Genomic DNA, 16,511 nt, shown 5'->3' with positions numbered 1-16,511 from the left:
TAAAAAAAAAAAAAAGACTCTGTTCAGTTTCAGTACATCACTTACAGTAATAGATAGTGTCATATTTGGTACTGTAGTACTGTGGTAGTTTTTATAGCACACACACACACCACACACACACACACACACACATATATATATATATATATATATATATATACACACACACAAATATATGCTGCATGTGCATTGTAATAAGCAGAAAAAGCATATATTTGACACAGATGTCTGTTTAAAAACGATGTGAGCTGTCATGACTGTTTTTTTTTTTTTGTTTTGTTTTTTTTTTGGTTTTTTTTTCTTTTTTGTGTCCCGTTTGGATCTATAGCCATCAGAATTGTTGTCTTAGGCCAAGAAAGATGCCAAGCGGATTTATTTTACCAAGTGGATCGTCATGGCCTTGCCATATTGGTCCATTTGATTGACCTTTATTATAATTATGAATTTATTTTATTTTCAGTTGCTACAAACGGGACAGACATGACTGGGGGATAGGACAGGGAGAAAGAATGAAAGAAAGAGAGGGAGAGAAAGACTGTTGACTATGACTAATATGTAAAAGTCCCTTTTTACACAAAATAACTGCCATATTTTCTGCCATTTAAATTTAGAGAGTCATGTGATCCTGGAGAGTCCTGTCTATCCTGTGATGCAGGGAGAAAATGTGACCTTGCATTGTAGAAAAAAGGATGCAAACTCCAGCTACACTGCAAAATTCTATAAAAATGGCATCTCCGTTGGGAGCAGCTCATCAGGAAACATAATGGCTCCCACTGTATCCAAATCTGATGAAGGACTTTACAAATGTAGCATTGCTGATGCTGGAGAATCACCAGAGAGCTGGCTTAGTGTTGAAGGTAAGATGCATCAATATTTTCTAAATAAATTAGAGAGAAACTTTGTACCCAAACCGTATTTTAGACCTTCATGATAAAGTGTGTTAATGAAGAGCAACATGTGGTCTATGATGAACATACCTACTGTGCAAAGTGACGCCAGAGTGTTGCTTTTATGTGTCATCTTTGGACATCATATTTTGGTCTACTAAAGGGGTTGTTTGGTAACACCAGGTAACATCTTTTATGTCTACTAAACGTCTAGTGTTGACGTCCATTGGACCTCTGTCCACAGGCTATGTGTAGTCCAAATGTGGTCATTGCGGACGTCTTTTCAACAACAAACTTAGACTCATTGTTAATGTGGTTTTTAATACAACTTCTTTAGTCCCATGTTTCCAGGGGGTGGAGGACATGTTTTCTATTGGCTACTGGTTAATTTTTATGAAGCTTTGTTTACACCTTTGTATGCATGTCAAGTTATCATATAAGACTGAGACATTTAAATAAAGTAATTGGAAAATGATCTGGAACAGTATGCCACCTTTTGAAAAAAGGGCTAAATCATATTGGGCATACATAATTGTATTTGAATAGGATTTGTTTTAGCTTTTAAAATATTTAGAGTAATTTACAAGATAATTTTAATCATTTCTAATACACAGTGCAATCATCTTTCTGGCAGGACATCCTACAGTGCCTAACTTCAAGCTCTACCTGGTGCTCTGCACAGGTTTCAGTGTTTTATTGGTGGCCATTCTGCTAATACTGGCAGGAGTGTTTCAACGTAATAAACATCAACAAACCATCAGAAGTCGTACAGAAGAAACTTCTTTGACACCAAGTATGCTGACAGTTGGCTCATCAAAACATTTTATTTTTTATCACTTTTTTATTTTATAACAATAAGCATACTTAGTGATTCCTGGTGGCCATCACCAATTAACTTTTTTTTCCTGTTCATTTTGTCTTTTTCATAAGCAGGTGCTCACAATTCTACTGCCTCCTTCCAGTCTCCCTCTTCTGCACAAACAGGTCAGGAAGGCAAACATCTGTTTAAGAAAAAAAAAAACTGAACTTCAAATCTACAGGATCATGGAAATTAGAAACACAGTTTATGACAGAGTCCTTTAGTAAATCCTTTAGTAAACCCCAGGACGTGGCCCTGATATGGTATTGTTCGGTCTTTGATTTTAGTCCCTCGGTAGGTTGTTGTCACTGTTAATTTTGACAGGAAATTTTCATTTAGTTTTTAATTTAGTTTTAGTACATGTATTTTGTCTTGTGGATAAAATGTATGTGTGTTTAGTTTTTTGTCAAAATTTAGCTATCTAAATTCATTGAATTTTACTCTTGTCTCATTTGACTTCATATGAGAAGATTATAACAGACTTTTGAGTAAAATTGTTGAATAAAATATGATTTTGTTTTAGTCACAATTTAGGCAACTAAAATCATAATTTAAGTTGACTAAATAACATAACACTTTAGGAGACTAAAAAGTGATTCAGTTGACTGAAAAATAAAGTATTTTTACCCATGACAGTTTCTCCAGACAATTTACAAAGCACATTTTTTATCTTGACATAAAATGTGAAATGTGTCTATAAATCTACTCCTAACATTTTGTTACATTATCATGAAACAGGGACCATGATAGCTAGTTTTACCCCCCCCCCTCTCCAAAAAAAGAGAAAAAAAAGGGGGTACCGTTTTATAGTCTTACTTCGCAAGCAAGATTGGTCAATTAAATTAACACTATTAACACATATTATTAGGCAATATGATGATGTCAAAATATACCATGTTTAATAACATTTTTTTTTAAATTATAATTTGCATGTTACTGTTGTGGAAAGAAATATGTTGTGCTTTCTTATGGTAGAAGCATAAATGCTACAAATGGGTCACTTTAGCCCACTGGTTGCGAGGCAGCATGATGACAACATAATAACTGATATACAGTCCCGATCAAAAGTTTATGACCACTTGAAAAATGCCAAAAATCATGGTTGGATCTTAACTAGGTTCCAAGTAGAGCTTCAACAGCCAACAAGAAGAAATGGGAGTGAGACATGTTTTGAGCCGGCACCTTCATTCATTCATAAGATAGTGCTGTTTTACAGCTGATCAAAAGCTTAGGACCACACCTCCAAAAGAACCTGTAAACCCCCTCAAAACAGAAATCAAAGTTCCAAACATGAACTCAATAATGAGTAGCTCCACCATTATCGTTGATCACTTCAAAGATTCGTTGTGGCATGCTTGATGCAAGCGTTTCCATGAGGTGAGTGGGAACATTTCTCCAAGTGGTGAAGACGGTCGTCTACTGTATGGAACTGTTGTCCATTTTTGTAACTGTAGTCCATTTTTTGTAAACTTCCCTTGCCATTCATCCCCAAAGGTTCTCAGTTGAATTTAGATCAATGGAACATGCACGATAGTCCTAAAGAGTGATGTTATTATTGGAAGAAGTCCCTTGTCCTGCGGGCATTGTGTACTGTAGTGTTGGCGTGTTGAAAAACCCAGTCGTTACCACACAAACAAGGGCCCTCAGTTATTAGGGATGCTTTCTGCAACATCTCGATATAGCCACTGGCCGTTTGATGCCCCTTTCACCTCCTGAAGCTCCATTGTGGCGCCCCCTCCACTGTGGTGCATAAAAAAAAAAAACATCTCAATTATAAATTTTAAAGGCATGTGGTCCTGACCTTTTGATCAGCTGTAAAACAGACTGTTTAAGTTTAAGTGATGTTTATAAATTGGAAGCTCAAAAAAATTGTTAAGTTTGTTTATTTTAGTGAGATTCAATTAAAAAAAAATCAGCCTTTTCAACCAAAAAACAACAAAAAGTTTTAACCACCACTCTGGTTTTGTTATTTCTCTTTGATTTTACTGTCTGCACTTTGACATTCTTATCATATAGAAAGAGTGTCTAGAATCAGAGTTGTTGTTGGGTTTTGTTTTTTGTTTTTTTTAAATTTCAACTAAAAAATGTCTGCCCATATCATATTCGTTTAAGGTCTTGACTTGTCTCTATATTTCAGTGCCTGCAGTGGTAAGCATAGCTGAAGAAAACAACGAGACATATTCCCTCATCACAAAACCAAGAATGTCGACAGGTAATTTGCCTAAACTGAAAACATTGAAGTTATAATACCCTTAATTGCTTAGATGTGTAGGGGAAGTGTCATGGTTCTGGAGTTTTTGACCCAGCATTCTGAGTTTGGTGACTTGTGTTTTATTATGTTCTAGTTTATTTATTTAGTCTAGGCTTTATTTGGCTCTATGTTTTGAGTGCTGTTTCCCTGTTTAGTTCTTGTATGTTTAGGTTCCTCCCATGTTTGTGTCTCCTCAATATGTTGTTTATGTTGTTGTGTCTTAATCGTGTGAGTCTGTCCTCCATTGCCCTTTATGTCTCATGATGTCTTTAACTCCCTTTTTGTCCCTTTCTCTTGCTCTTTCCCTTTGTGTCTCATCTCTTCTTCTTGTTTACATCTCTCCCCTGGTGTCTCATTTCATGTCTCCCCTATCTGTCATGTGTCACTTTGAAAGTCTCACGCCCCATGCTCAGTATGTCCAGTTTACTTCCTCCTGTCTTGTCATTGTGTCAAGTTGCCCCAGCTCCGCATGTGTTTCCTCTTCCTTTGTCACCCTCATGTGTATTCAGGTAGTCTTTGTCATTCATTTTCGGTCAGGTTGTCTGTTAAGTTCATGCCATGTTTTCAAGTTTCCATGTTCCAGGTATCCACACACCCACACCAAATTTCATGTTTAGGGTTTTTCATGTCTATTTTTGGTTTTCCCATTTTAGGTTATTATTTAGCTTCATCTTGGTTCGCCTTTCCCCATTGTTTTGTAGTTTGCCACCAGCCATAATAAATGCCTCACTCTTTATGAAGAATCCTTTTTTTTTGCCTTTGGTTGTCTGCATTACTCTCCCCTACACATGATCTAACAGCATAGATCGTGACAGGAAGAAAAACATGTCACCATATAAAAAGTAACATCGCTCTGAAGACCATACGTGTGTCCCAGCCAGAAATGAGTGAGAACAATTTACATTTTAAATGTAATGAAAAGAAAAATCACTCTTATGATGTTTTGTTGTTATATGCCTGCAGAGGACAATGCACTTGAATCAGTCCAGGTGATGTATGCTATGGTCAGGAAACCCAGTGATGTGAAAGGTAATTGACACTGAAAGTAGACTATTTAATCCTTAATGCTCACCCCATGTTTTGGGAACAATTTAGGGTTGCAGCAGGACTGGACCCTCTGCCCATTATCACTGAGCAAAGGGCCAGGCCAAATACATCTTGGACAAGATGGATATATAATCTGACAGTAATGTTATATTCTTGGTTTTTAAATTATATATTTGTTTAAACACAGCATGCACGTGTTTCATGCTGTTGATATTTTCAGCTTTGTTTTTAACATCTCAGAAAAAACCCCACACGAGAAACCCACAGGCAAAAATGTGTCGATGAGTCTCCTCGGTCTATCATGCAGCAGTCAGATAAGACTGTTTTAACAAATAACTGTTTTGAAATGTATTGTGCCTCCAAACAGAGATGGCAGTAGTGAGCTGGTTGGAGACCCACAACTGACTGGCATGGATCTGGATAACTTTTACTGCGCAGTACAAGACTAAAAATAAAGGGTCTGGTCTTCAGTGTGCATTTTATTTTCTTTGTTAATGCCACCCGTATCATGAAATCTAGAAAAAGTGACATGTTTATATATATTTATATAAAATGCAATTAAACATTTTTGTGGTTAAAAACACATTTAATTAGTTAACTTCTAGTTAATTTCTAATTTGTGAAAAGATGGCAGTTTATATCAAATTGCAAATATCTCAACCTGCATGTTAAAAAAAAAAAAATTATCTCTGTTCTTATTCTGAGAGTGAAAACTTCAGCCACCTCACATCATCATGTCTATTTAAACAGGGAGCAGTGTGTTAATAAATATTATTAGTGAAGCCCAGGTCTATTTGCTCTGCCTAATTGTAGACATGAGTACACTGTTGCAGTTCTTAAACATGCTCACTGTGGCTTCTGTGGCAAGACAGTGTGACAAATGCTATGTTAATGTAATGTGAGCCATCAACAGAATATCCTTTTATGGTAAAGATGGTGGTACTGTGAACACAAGGTGAATCTTATGTACAATTATGAAGATGGGGGAATAAATTTAATGCAAATAATGTGCGTTCTTTTAATAAAAGAAAATTTATGTAAAATAATTTTTTTGTTAGCTTGTGTTGTTGTTTTTTGAGTATCCATAAAGTATAAGAAAATAAATATATAAATAAATAAATATATAATCTTAAGTGATATATATATGTATAAAAAAAATCCCCGACTCGCCCCTGTGGGCAGTCAATCCTTCAAGCTCGGGTCCTCTACCAGAGGCCTGGGAGCTTGAGGGTCCTGCGCAGTATCTTAGCTGTTCCTAGGACTGCGCTCTTCTGGACAGAGATCTCCGATGTTGTTCCCGGGATCTGCTGGAGCCACTCGCCTAGCTTGGGAGTCACCGCACCTAGTGCTCCGATTACCACGGGGACCACCGTTACCTTCACCCTCCACATCCTCTCGAGCTCTTCTCTGAGCCCTTGGTATTTCTCCAGCTTCTCGTGTTCCTTCTTCCTGATATTGCTGTCATTCGGAACCGCTACATCGGTCACTACGGCCGTCTTCTTCTGTTTGTCTACCACCACTATGTCCGGTTGGTTAGCCACCACCATTTTGTCCGTCTGTATCTGGAAGTCCCACAGGATCTTAGCTCTGTCATTCTCCATCACCCTTGGGGGCATCTCCCATTTTGACCTTGGAACTTCCAGGTTATACTCGGCACAGATGTTCCTGTACACTATGCCGGCCACTTGGTTATGGCGTTCCATGTATGCCCTGCCCGCAAGCATTTTACACCCTGCTGTTATGTGCTGGATTGTCTCTGGAGCATCTTTACACAGCCTGTACCTGGGGTCTTGCCTGATGTGATAGACCCCAGCCTCTATGGATCTTGTACTCAGAAGCTTGTTCTTGTGCTGCCATGATTAGTGCCTCTGTGCTGTCTTTCAGTCCAGCTTTGTCCAGCCACTGGTAGGATTTCTGGATATCAGCCACCTCCTCTATCTGCCGGTGGTACATACCGTGCAGGGGCCTGTCCCAACATACTAAACACAACACCATCGCATTAATCTAGCTAAGTGTAAACAGCAGTAAATACTGAATATTCAATGTTGTTGTGCAGCATGCAGGACAGACAGCGCACAATGTGCTTTGAAGTAGCAGCCAAGAAAGGTGTAATTTAAGTCTACGAGCAGTGAACACCTGTGTGGATCAGCGCGCTTGTATTCAAATGGTTTCCACATGTAATGGTCTGCAAGAGGATGTAGTTAGCCATAGCCCCGTCCCCCAGGGCATGAAGCAGGCATGGAGGAGATCCAGGCCCCAGACATCCAGAGGCTCCCAGAGCACGAGAGCCCAAAGAGGACCACTGGAGGGGCATCCGTGCCACGGGAAGGGCTGAGGATCCCCAGACGAGGCGTCACCCAGTAGCCACCGAGCAGAAACTAGAGGGGGCTGCACCGGCGTGCCCGCCGGCTCTGCCGGCAGCCAGCTGTGTCAGAGTGAACCGAGCCGCAGGCCCAGAGGCCGGAGGCCCGAGGGCCGCCCGGAACCCGGAGGAGGCCTGACCGAGCAACAGGCGCCAGGCCCCGCCAGGTAGCCACTGGGAGTGAGCTGGTACATACCTGAGTGCCCAGCCCCGGACACCAAGAACCACCAACGCACCGACCCCTAAGGGCATCAGTCACCGGCAGGGAGTGTGGTGAGGGGAGATAGGCCTTGGAGGGCCTGGGAGTTTCCAGAGAGGTGGAGTCTAAGACCCGACCTGACATATAGACACAGACACACAGGCACACACAGACACAAACATGCATTCCCACCCTCATGCACACATATACAGACATTCAGCACTCACCCAACGTAAGGATTGACATAAATGGACATGTACACACAATCACACTCCCCAAACATACTCTATACCCCGGGTCCAGGTACCCTCGCCCCCAGAGGGGGAAACAGAACTCAGACCCAAGAGATGTTACCCTTCCCCCCGGGGTGGAGGCAAGCAGACCGTCCCAGACTACAATATAATTAAAAAAAATATATTTCACCTGTCCTACAAGGCATAACAAAACGCTGGATTTCTGTTATGGATCAATTAAGGAGAAATATAAGTCTGTGGCTGGACCTGCACTATGTTCTTCAGATCTCCAAAGACATCAAGAATCTGATTCTTAAAAGGAAAATTCCTTTTAATGAGTATGACGTTTCCACTATGAGGACATTAAGGAAGGAGGTGAGAGCTGTAATAAAGAAGACTAAGATGAGATATAAAAATAAGATTGAAGCAGAAATGAGTAGTAATTACCTTAACAGAGCTTGGTGTGGTATGAAAACCATCTAAGGGCTACAAACTAAGGGTCACTGTAACATTTCTTAAGATGGGTTTACCTCTGACAGACATTTGGCAGATAATTGTAATAGTTTTTATCTTTATTTTGAGAATCTTGATTGTTTTATGGAGACGAGTACACTAAAAAAAAAAAAGACTACCACTCCCTCATCATTTTGTACTGAGGAGAGGGGTGTAGCTAATGTCTTTAGACACACTAAGATTAAGAGTCCTGGACCTGACAACATCTGTGGGCAGGTACTGAAAACTTGTGCTGATCAGTTGAGTGGGATTTTCCATCACATTTCTTTCACTTTCCCTAGAGTTACAGACAGTACCTAAGATTTGGAATAATGCTATCATTGTTCCAGCAGGAAGAGGTGTGGGAGATGCTGTTGTCACACTCATGCATTTCTTGTATAAGCATCTTGAGGGCCCTAACACTCATGCAAGATTATTATTTGCTGACTTTTCGACAAGATTCAACACAATTCAGCCCACCTTACTTGCTGATGGGCTTTATAACCACCTTAAGCTCGATCTTAGTCTGATTAGTTGGGTGCTAGACTTTTCCACTAACAGCTCACAATGCATGAAGGTGAACCATGTACTTTCTGATGTGCTGGGTTGCTATCTCTCACCCCTTCTTTTAATTCTGTACACGAATGAGCAGTGTTACTAACAGACACATCCTAAAGTTTGCTGATGACACAGTGATCGTTAGTCTTCTTGTCGGGGACGAGTCAGGCCATGGGCAGGGTGTATAAGATTTTGTGGTTTGATGTGATCAGTCCTTCCTTTCATTCAATGTGCCAAAAACAAAAGACATGATTATTGATTTCAGGAAATCTTCTTACAGTTCATCACCTTACTATTATTAAAGCTGCTGATATTGAGTTTGTGAAGACTTAAAAGCATTTAGGGGCTGTTCTTGACCACAAACTGTTTTGACTGTGTTTTGAGCCTCAAGCTGATGTCACTACCAAAGAAGTTCAGCAAAGACTGTTCCTTTTAAGGAAAATTACATATTTTAAAGTCTCATCTGAATTGCTGACGTTGTTTTACAGAATTTTATTGAATATGTTATTTCTTTCTGTATCGCTGCTACAGGACCAGAGAACAGCAAAGAGAAAGAAAGAGAAATTAGGAAGAGAGTTAACAGAAGGAGAGGGAAAGAACAATAGAGGAGAAGATGTCACGGTACTGGGTCTCCAACCCAGTATTTGTGTTTCAGACTCTGTAATTATATTATTTGATTATTGTTATCATGGTTTTGGTTTTCTTTAGTTCTTAGTGATTGTAGTCCTTCCTCCCTTAGTATTTATATTAGCCTGTGTTTAGACTCTGTTCCCATGTCTACTCTACACTTTCCTAAAGCCATCATGTGACAGATCATAACTGCCATAAATGTATACAATTAATAGTAATTGTATATTACTAAATGCATTTTGCAAATAAAGTTAATTCTCCTGTTAAGGTACTTCTTTTTTTTTTCTTTTTTTTTTTTTACACATTTTAAAGATTTTAATGGCATGCTTAATATTTTTACACAACAAAAACTGATTTCTTTTTCACCAAACAAAAAAGAAATACACACTTGTAGGGAATTTAGAAAGACAAGTTACAGTCAGAAATCTGATTATTATCTCATATTATATAAAATGTAAATAACTTGCACATTAAAAAAGAACAAAGACAATAAAAAGAAAAAAAAAAGAAAAAAAAGAAAAAGTATATGTATGGACTGGTACATGGCACCAAATATGTAAAATGATCTAATATTAGGTTTATATTATAATTAGAATTTTATTAAAATGGAACAATAACACTGTAATGTTCTTTGTGACTGAAAGAGCGCAACTGTCTTTTGGCTCTGAAACACATTTCTCTTTATATGCAGTTGTCATAAATTATATGCCCACTAGAGGTAACTAAAGTTCATTTAAAATTGTGTCACTAGGGTCTCTCAACCAATTTCTGCTGTTGTGTTAAAACTGGTGATGACAGGCTCTCTTCTGTGAAATAAGTACAATTCATATCGTCTTTACTATAGCTGCTGTTTTGGATTTGGTTTCATCCATGTAATATATCTTGTAGTGCTGTGTTAGAGATTGTAAATGTCTTACTTTTTTTAACTGTGATAAATGAATGCTTAAATGAATAATGTGAGTGTTATTTAATGTTCACTTTTATGCCTCTGAATTTCCTGATTGGAACTGTATTTGAATTTCATTTATCCTCTTCTCTATTTTCTCCCTCTGAGTATGAATTTTGTATAAAGTGTCATCTAACTCCTTTTTCTTCTCTGTCATTACATCAACCCCATACAACACTGATTTTCTTTCTGTTTCCTTTTCCTCTATTTCTTTTTCAAGGTTTTCCTTCATTTTTTCAAAATTCTTTTCTGTTTCAATGCCCTCTTCTTCATTTATTTTGCCAGATGTTTTTTCATTTTGTTCTATTTGTTTAATATTGTTTACCAGCTGACTCTGATTTTCATCATGCTGTTTTTGTAGCTCGAGCAGTTTCAGTTTCAGTTCATAAATATCATTTTCTAAGTCACATTTATGACTCATTAAAAATTGAACCAACATTATCGAATGAAATTTGTCTTCCTCTCCTTCTTTAAACCAAGTGTTGAGGTTTTCTTGTGTCATATCAAAGTCGACAGTGTCACTACTATCTTCTGTGAGATGCAGTGCTTCTCTTTTTTTCTCAGTGAGGGGCTGACGCTCTCTGTGATCAGTGGAAATTTTTGTGTTTCTTCCTGTTGTACAAAAAAAGTCATTTAAATTGACAGAAATACATTATTTTGTCTTTCTTTAATAAATAATTGATGATTTTCTTAGTCACTTTATTTTCATTTTTAGTCAAAAAACTGTACCTTGATGTTTTGAACGATATTTCCAGACAACAGAGACAACTGCCAGAATAAGCAGGACTGTCACAACAACACTTATGATGATGTGACCAGCAGAACTACATGGAGGATTAAATAAATCACCTGTAATGAGAACACACAGAATATCAACAAGTAGCCTGCAGCAATTTTACAAACAAACAAAGAAAAAATATAACTAAATAACTTGTTTTTTTACCTGGAACATGTATGTGTGTCTCTCTGCTCTTGTTGGTGTTCCTCTGTTGGACTCTGCAGGTGATGTTGTTGCTGTGTCTCTTCTCCACAGTCACTCTGCTGCTGACAGTATAGAGGTCATCAGGACCTCTGAGGGTCTCTGCAGGGCCAGCAGAGAGGAGGTTTCCCTCACCGTCCAACCACAGCAGCTCAGGCTCTGGATACCAGCCTGCAGACTCACACTGTAACACCACTTTACTACTGTCCGCACTATTTCTCATTAAAGTGATGATAAGTGATGAAACTACACCTAAAGATTAGGAAAAGAGAAAACACATTAGTGTTGCTACCAGTTACAGTCACCCAAAGAGCCAAGTTTAAAATTCTGGGAAATGTATTGACTACTTTTACACCAATCATATTTGAACCACTGAATAGTGACATGCCCTGCTGTCAATACATAAGGTACTGACATTCATTTAGGGGCTTCTTTAACATATCAACAATCAAGCAGTTGTAATGCACTACCGACTGCTTTATTTTTATTTCACTTCAATTCAGCTTTACTTATATAGTGCCAAATCACAGTCAAACAGTCAAACTAAGGTGCTTCATATTGCAAGGTAGAGACCTTTCAATAATAAAGAGAAACTGATGACTCCCTATGATCAAGCACATGGCAACAACAGGAATGGAAAAATTCCCTTTAAACATGAAGAAACTTCCAGTAAAACCAGCTTCAGAGAGCGGCAGCCATCTGCCATAACTGGTCGCTGATGAGCGGAAGAAGACAGGACAAAAAACAGATGATAATTTCCTTCCTTTTGCACACATCAAAAACCACTCAAGGAACAGGAATGACTTTGTTGTCAACCCATCCTTCAAACTCCCCAGATAATAATATGATAGAGTATTCATTCACTGTAACTAAGTTTAGGAATATAATCCACCCACTGTTATCATCTTCAATGCCCTGTACCAACATAGAGCAGAACAGCTATCTGAACGCTACTCCAACAGAGGTCGATTATCTTGTTAATAATTTTAATAACCTCCTCACTACGTACGACTCTGGATACTGTAGCTCCTGTGAAAACTAAGGTCTCTAATCAGAAGTACCTGACTCTGTGGTATGATTCTCAAACACGTACCCTAAAGCAGATGACTCGTAAGCTGGAGATGAAATGGCGTGTCACAAATTTAGAGGATCATCATTTAGCCTGGAGAAATAGTTTGCTGCTTTATAAGAAAGCCCTCCGCAAAGCCAGAACTTCTTACTATTCATCACTGATTGAAGAAAATAAGAACAACCCCAGGTTTCTCTTCAGCACTGTAGCCAGGCTGACAAAAAGTCAGAGCTTTTTTGAGCCAACCATCCCTTTAACGTTAACTAGTAATGACTTAATGAACTTCTTCACAAATAAAATATTTTATCATTAGAGAAAAAATTACCAGTAATCATCCCACAGATGTAATATTATCTACAGCTACTCTTAGTACCATTGATGTTAAGTTAGACTCTTTTTCTCTAATTGATCTTTCTGAGTTAACTTCAATAATTACTTCCTCCAAACCATCAACGTGTCTTTTAGACCCCATTCCTACAAAACTGCTCAAAGAAGTCCTGCCATTAATTAATTCTTCGATCTTAAATATGATCAACCTATCTCTAATAATCGGCTTTGTACCACAGGCCTTCAAGCTGGCTGTAGTTAAACCTTTACTCAAAAAGCCATCTCTAGACCCAGCAGTCTTAGCTAATTATAGGCCAATCTCCAAACTTCCTTTCATATCAAAAATCCTTGAAAGAGTAGTTGTCAAACAGCTAACAGATCATCTGCAGAGGAATGGTTTATTTGAAGAGTTTCAGTCAGGTTTCAGAGCTCATCACAGCACAGAAACAGCTTTAGTGAAGGTTACAAATGATCTTCTTATGGCCTCTGACAGTGGACTCATCTCTGTGCTTGTCCTGCTAGACCTTAGTGCAGCATTCAATATTGTTGACCATAATATCCTATTAAAGCGATTAGAACATGCTGTAGGTATTACAGGTACTGCACTGCAGTGGTTTGTATCATATCTATCTAATAGACTCCAATTTGTGCATGTAAATGGAGAGTCCTCTTCACACACTGAGGTTAATTATGGAGTTCCACAGGGTTCAGTGCTAGGACCAATTCTGTTTACATTATACATGCTTCCCTTAGGCAGTATCATTAGAAGACATAGCATACATTTTCACTGCTATGCAGATGACACCCAGCTCTATCTGTCCATGAAGCCAGATAACACACACCAATTAGTTAAACTGCAGGAATGTCTTAAAGACATAAAGACCTGGATGGCCGCTAACTTTCTGCTTCTTAATTCAGATAAAACTGAGGTTATTGTACTTGGCCCTGAAAAGCTTAGAAATATGGTATCTAACCAGATTCTTACTCTGGATGGCATTACCTTGGCCTCCAGTAACACTGTGAGGAACCTTGGAGTCATTTGGAGTCATTTTTGACCAGGACATGTCCTTCAATGCACATGTTAAACAAATATGTAAGACTGCTTTCTTCTATTTGCACAACATCTGTAAAATTAGAAATATCCTGTCTCAGAGTGACGCTGAAAAACTAGTTCATGCATTTATTACTTCCAGGCTGGACTACTGTAATTCATTATTATCAGGAAGTCCTAAAAACTCGCTGAAAAGCCTTCAGCTAATCCAAAATGCTGCAGCAAGAGTCCTGACAGGGACTAGAAAGAGAGAGCATATTTCTCCTGTTTTGGCTTCCCTTCATTGGCTTCCTGTTAAATCCAGAATTGAATTCAAAATCCTGCTCCTCACATACAAGGTCTTAAATAATCAGGCCCCATCTTATCTTAATGACCTTGCAGTACCATATCACCCTATTAGAGCACTTCGCTCTCGCTCTGCAGGCCTACTTGTTGTTCCTAGAGTATTTAAAAGTAGAATGGGAGGGAGAGCCTTCAGTTTTCAGGCCCCTCTTCTGTGGAACCAGCTTCCAGTTTGGATTCGGGAGACAGACACTATCTCTACTTTTAAGATTAGGCTTAAAACTTTCCTTTTTGCTAAAGCATATAGTTAGGGCTGGACCAGGTGACCCTGAATCCTCCCTTAGTTATGCTGCAATAGATGTAGGCTGCCGGGGGATTCCCATGATGCATTGAGTTTTTCCTTTCCAGTCACCTTTCTCACTCACTATGTGTTAATAGACCTCTCTGCATTGAATCGTACCTGCTATTAACCTCTGTCTCTCTTCCACAGCATGTCTTTCATCTTGTTTTTCTTCTCTCACCCCAACCGGTCACAGCAGATGGCCGCTCCTCCCTGACCCTGGATCTGCTGGAGGTTTCTTCCTGTTTAAAGGGAGTTTTTCCTTCCCACTGTCGCCAAAGTGCTTGCTCATAGGGGGTCATATGATTGTTGTGTTTTTCTCTGTATCTATTATTGTAGGATCTACTGTACAATATAAAGCGCCTTGGGGCGACTGTTGTTGTGATTTGGCACTATATAAGTAAAATGGAATTGAATTGAATACAACAAGCCCTGTCCTCAAATGGCCATTCCACAACCATCAGAAGCCAAATGATTTCCTGCCTATATATCCCTGTCTCAGGCACAAAAAGGACAGCCCAAACAATAGATCAATCTCTTCTGACCAGGCAAGCAGCACCAAGACCCTTTTAATCAAGTAGTTTTAATGTTGGACCTAACACATTGTCTAAAACTGCTTATCAGCTACCTTTGTACTTCCATTTGATAAATGGTGCCACCTTACCAACACTAACTACAATAAAACAAAATAAGACATTACACAACTTTTGATATTGTTATTGATTGCATTCATTGCAGCTGTCTTTGACTTATTATTACAAGCTATCTTTAATTTATGAGTGAACCTTTCCTAAATTTATTCCAGTACTAATGCAACAACAAGGATTCACTTGTTTTAATTGTTAACATTAATTTTGAATGGATTCAATATATATGTAATAAAACAACAGAATGCAAAAAAAAAAAACTAGAGCAAAAATGTTTGTGGAAATTGATTTAAATAAACATTGGCTCACTTTGTAAAATAGAATAAAGAGGCCACAGTGTGTCTTTTAGCTGAGAAAACACTTCATCTAAAAATGAAAAGGAATATTTTACCCTTATGATTTTTTACTACTATCATTGTACTTTTTCTAAACTAAATAATGACTGATGATTTTCAACATCAGATATCATTTTGACCTTTCTGTACAAGGACGATATCTCCACTTACCAACAACAAGCTCAACACTGGTTTGTCCACTAAGGGCAGGAATGAAGCATTTGTATGATCCCCTATCTGACAGTTTCACTTTGGAGAGTTTTAGTGAAATGTCTCCGAGCTTCAGGTTGTTAATGGGTAGGGATGTTCTTTCCATGTAGGCTTCATTTTTTTTATTCACGAGCTCCACGCCGTCACGCCAAACATGCACAAATTTAGGTGTGAGGTCAGATCGTGTCCACTCTACTGTCATATCAGCAGCATTCACAGCAGGATCCAGATGGCATGGTAACACAGTGTCATCACCAACTATTGCCACAACTGGCTCAGATGGACCAACCACCCGAGACACACCTAAAGGAAAATTACAAATACGTGTTAAACATGTTAAAAAAAAAAAAAAAAGGTTCGGAAGCCCAGGTGATGTAACTCTTTTAAATTTGCTGTTTTACTCTATGACATAAATTAAATGGCTGATATTTAATCAATAACATAAATATCTGTGTAATTAATAGACTTCAATGTTTTGTATAATTTGTGTAACTTCATGAACATAAGACTTATTTACCTCCACAAAACTGAAAGAAAAAAATAGAGTGATGAAAAAGAAAGACACAGATGGCCCCATGTGGCATTTTACAGCAACGTCCGTCCTTCAGGCAAAACATTGTAGAAGTTTGAAGACTGAAATGAAAAATATGGGAAAAAAATCATAAAGAAATTGCACATTAATCATACAAATAATCACTATAAACAATTATGATTTGGCTTTTCACATCACAATTGTAGACATATAAAACATATTGAGGCAACTGTCATTGTGTCATTGTGTGTGTGTCAACTACCAAATGAACAAAT

At 38.4% G+C, this 16,511-nt stretch overlaps 1 protein-coding gene and 1 long non-coding RNA gene across 2 annotated transcripts; one reads left to right on the top strand and one right to left on the bottom strand.

Annotated features, from left to right (window-relative positions):
• The first annotated feature begins 1,284 nt into the window (after positions 1-1,284).
• LOC120746500 lies at positions 1,285-5,552 on the top strand. The gene is made up of 4 exons (XR_005698866.1): positions 1,285-1,871; positions 3,884-3,958; positions 4,961-5,026; positions 5,412-5,552. It is a non-coding gene; the product is annotated as an uncharacterized LOC120746500 (long non-coding RNA).
• Positions 5,553-9,832: 4,280 nt separating this feature from the next.
• Positions 9,833-16,511, bottom strand: LOC120746508 (butyrophilin subfamily 1 member A1-like). Its single transcript, XM_040051928.1, has 5 exons — positions 16,222-16,511; positions 15,666-16,007; positions 11,408-11,695; positions 11,194-11,313; positions 9,833-11,076 (listed from the first exon to the last, which is right to left on the bottom strand). Exons 1-5 carry the CDS (start codon positions 16,319-16,321, stop codon positions 10,499-10,501), a joined length of 1,428 nt encoding a protein of 475 aa, XP_039907862.1. The 5' UTR covers positions 16,322-16,511; the 3' UTR covers positions 9,833-10,498.

The sequence above is a fragment of the Simochromis diagramma genome, unplaced genomic scaffold, assembly GCF_900408965.1.
Source record: "Simochromis diagramma unplaced genomic scaffold, fSimDia1.1 OVJJ01000672.1, whole genome shotgun sequence".
In the NCBI taxonomy this organism is placed as follows: domain Eukaryota; kingdom Metazoa; phylum Chordata; class Actinopteri; order Cichliformes; family Cichlidae; genus Simochromis; species Simochromis diagramma.
The sequence above is the reverse complement of the archived record's forward strand: the minus strand, read 5'-3'. Positions and strand labels throughout refer to the sequence as shown.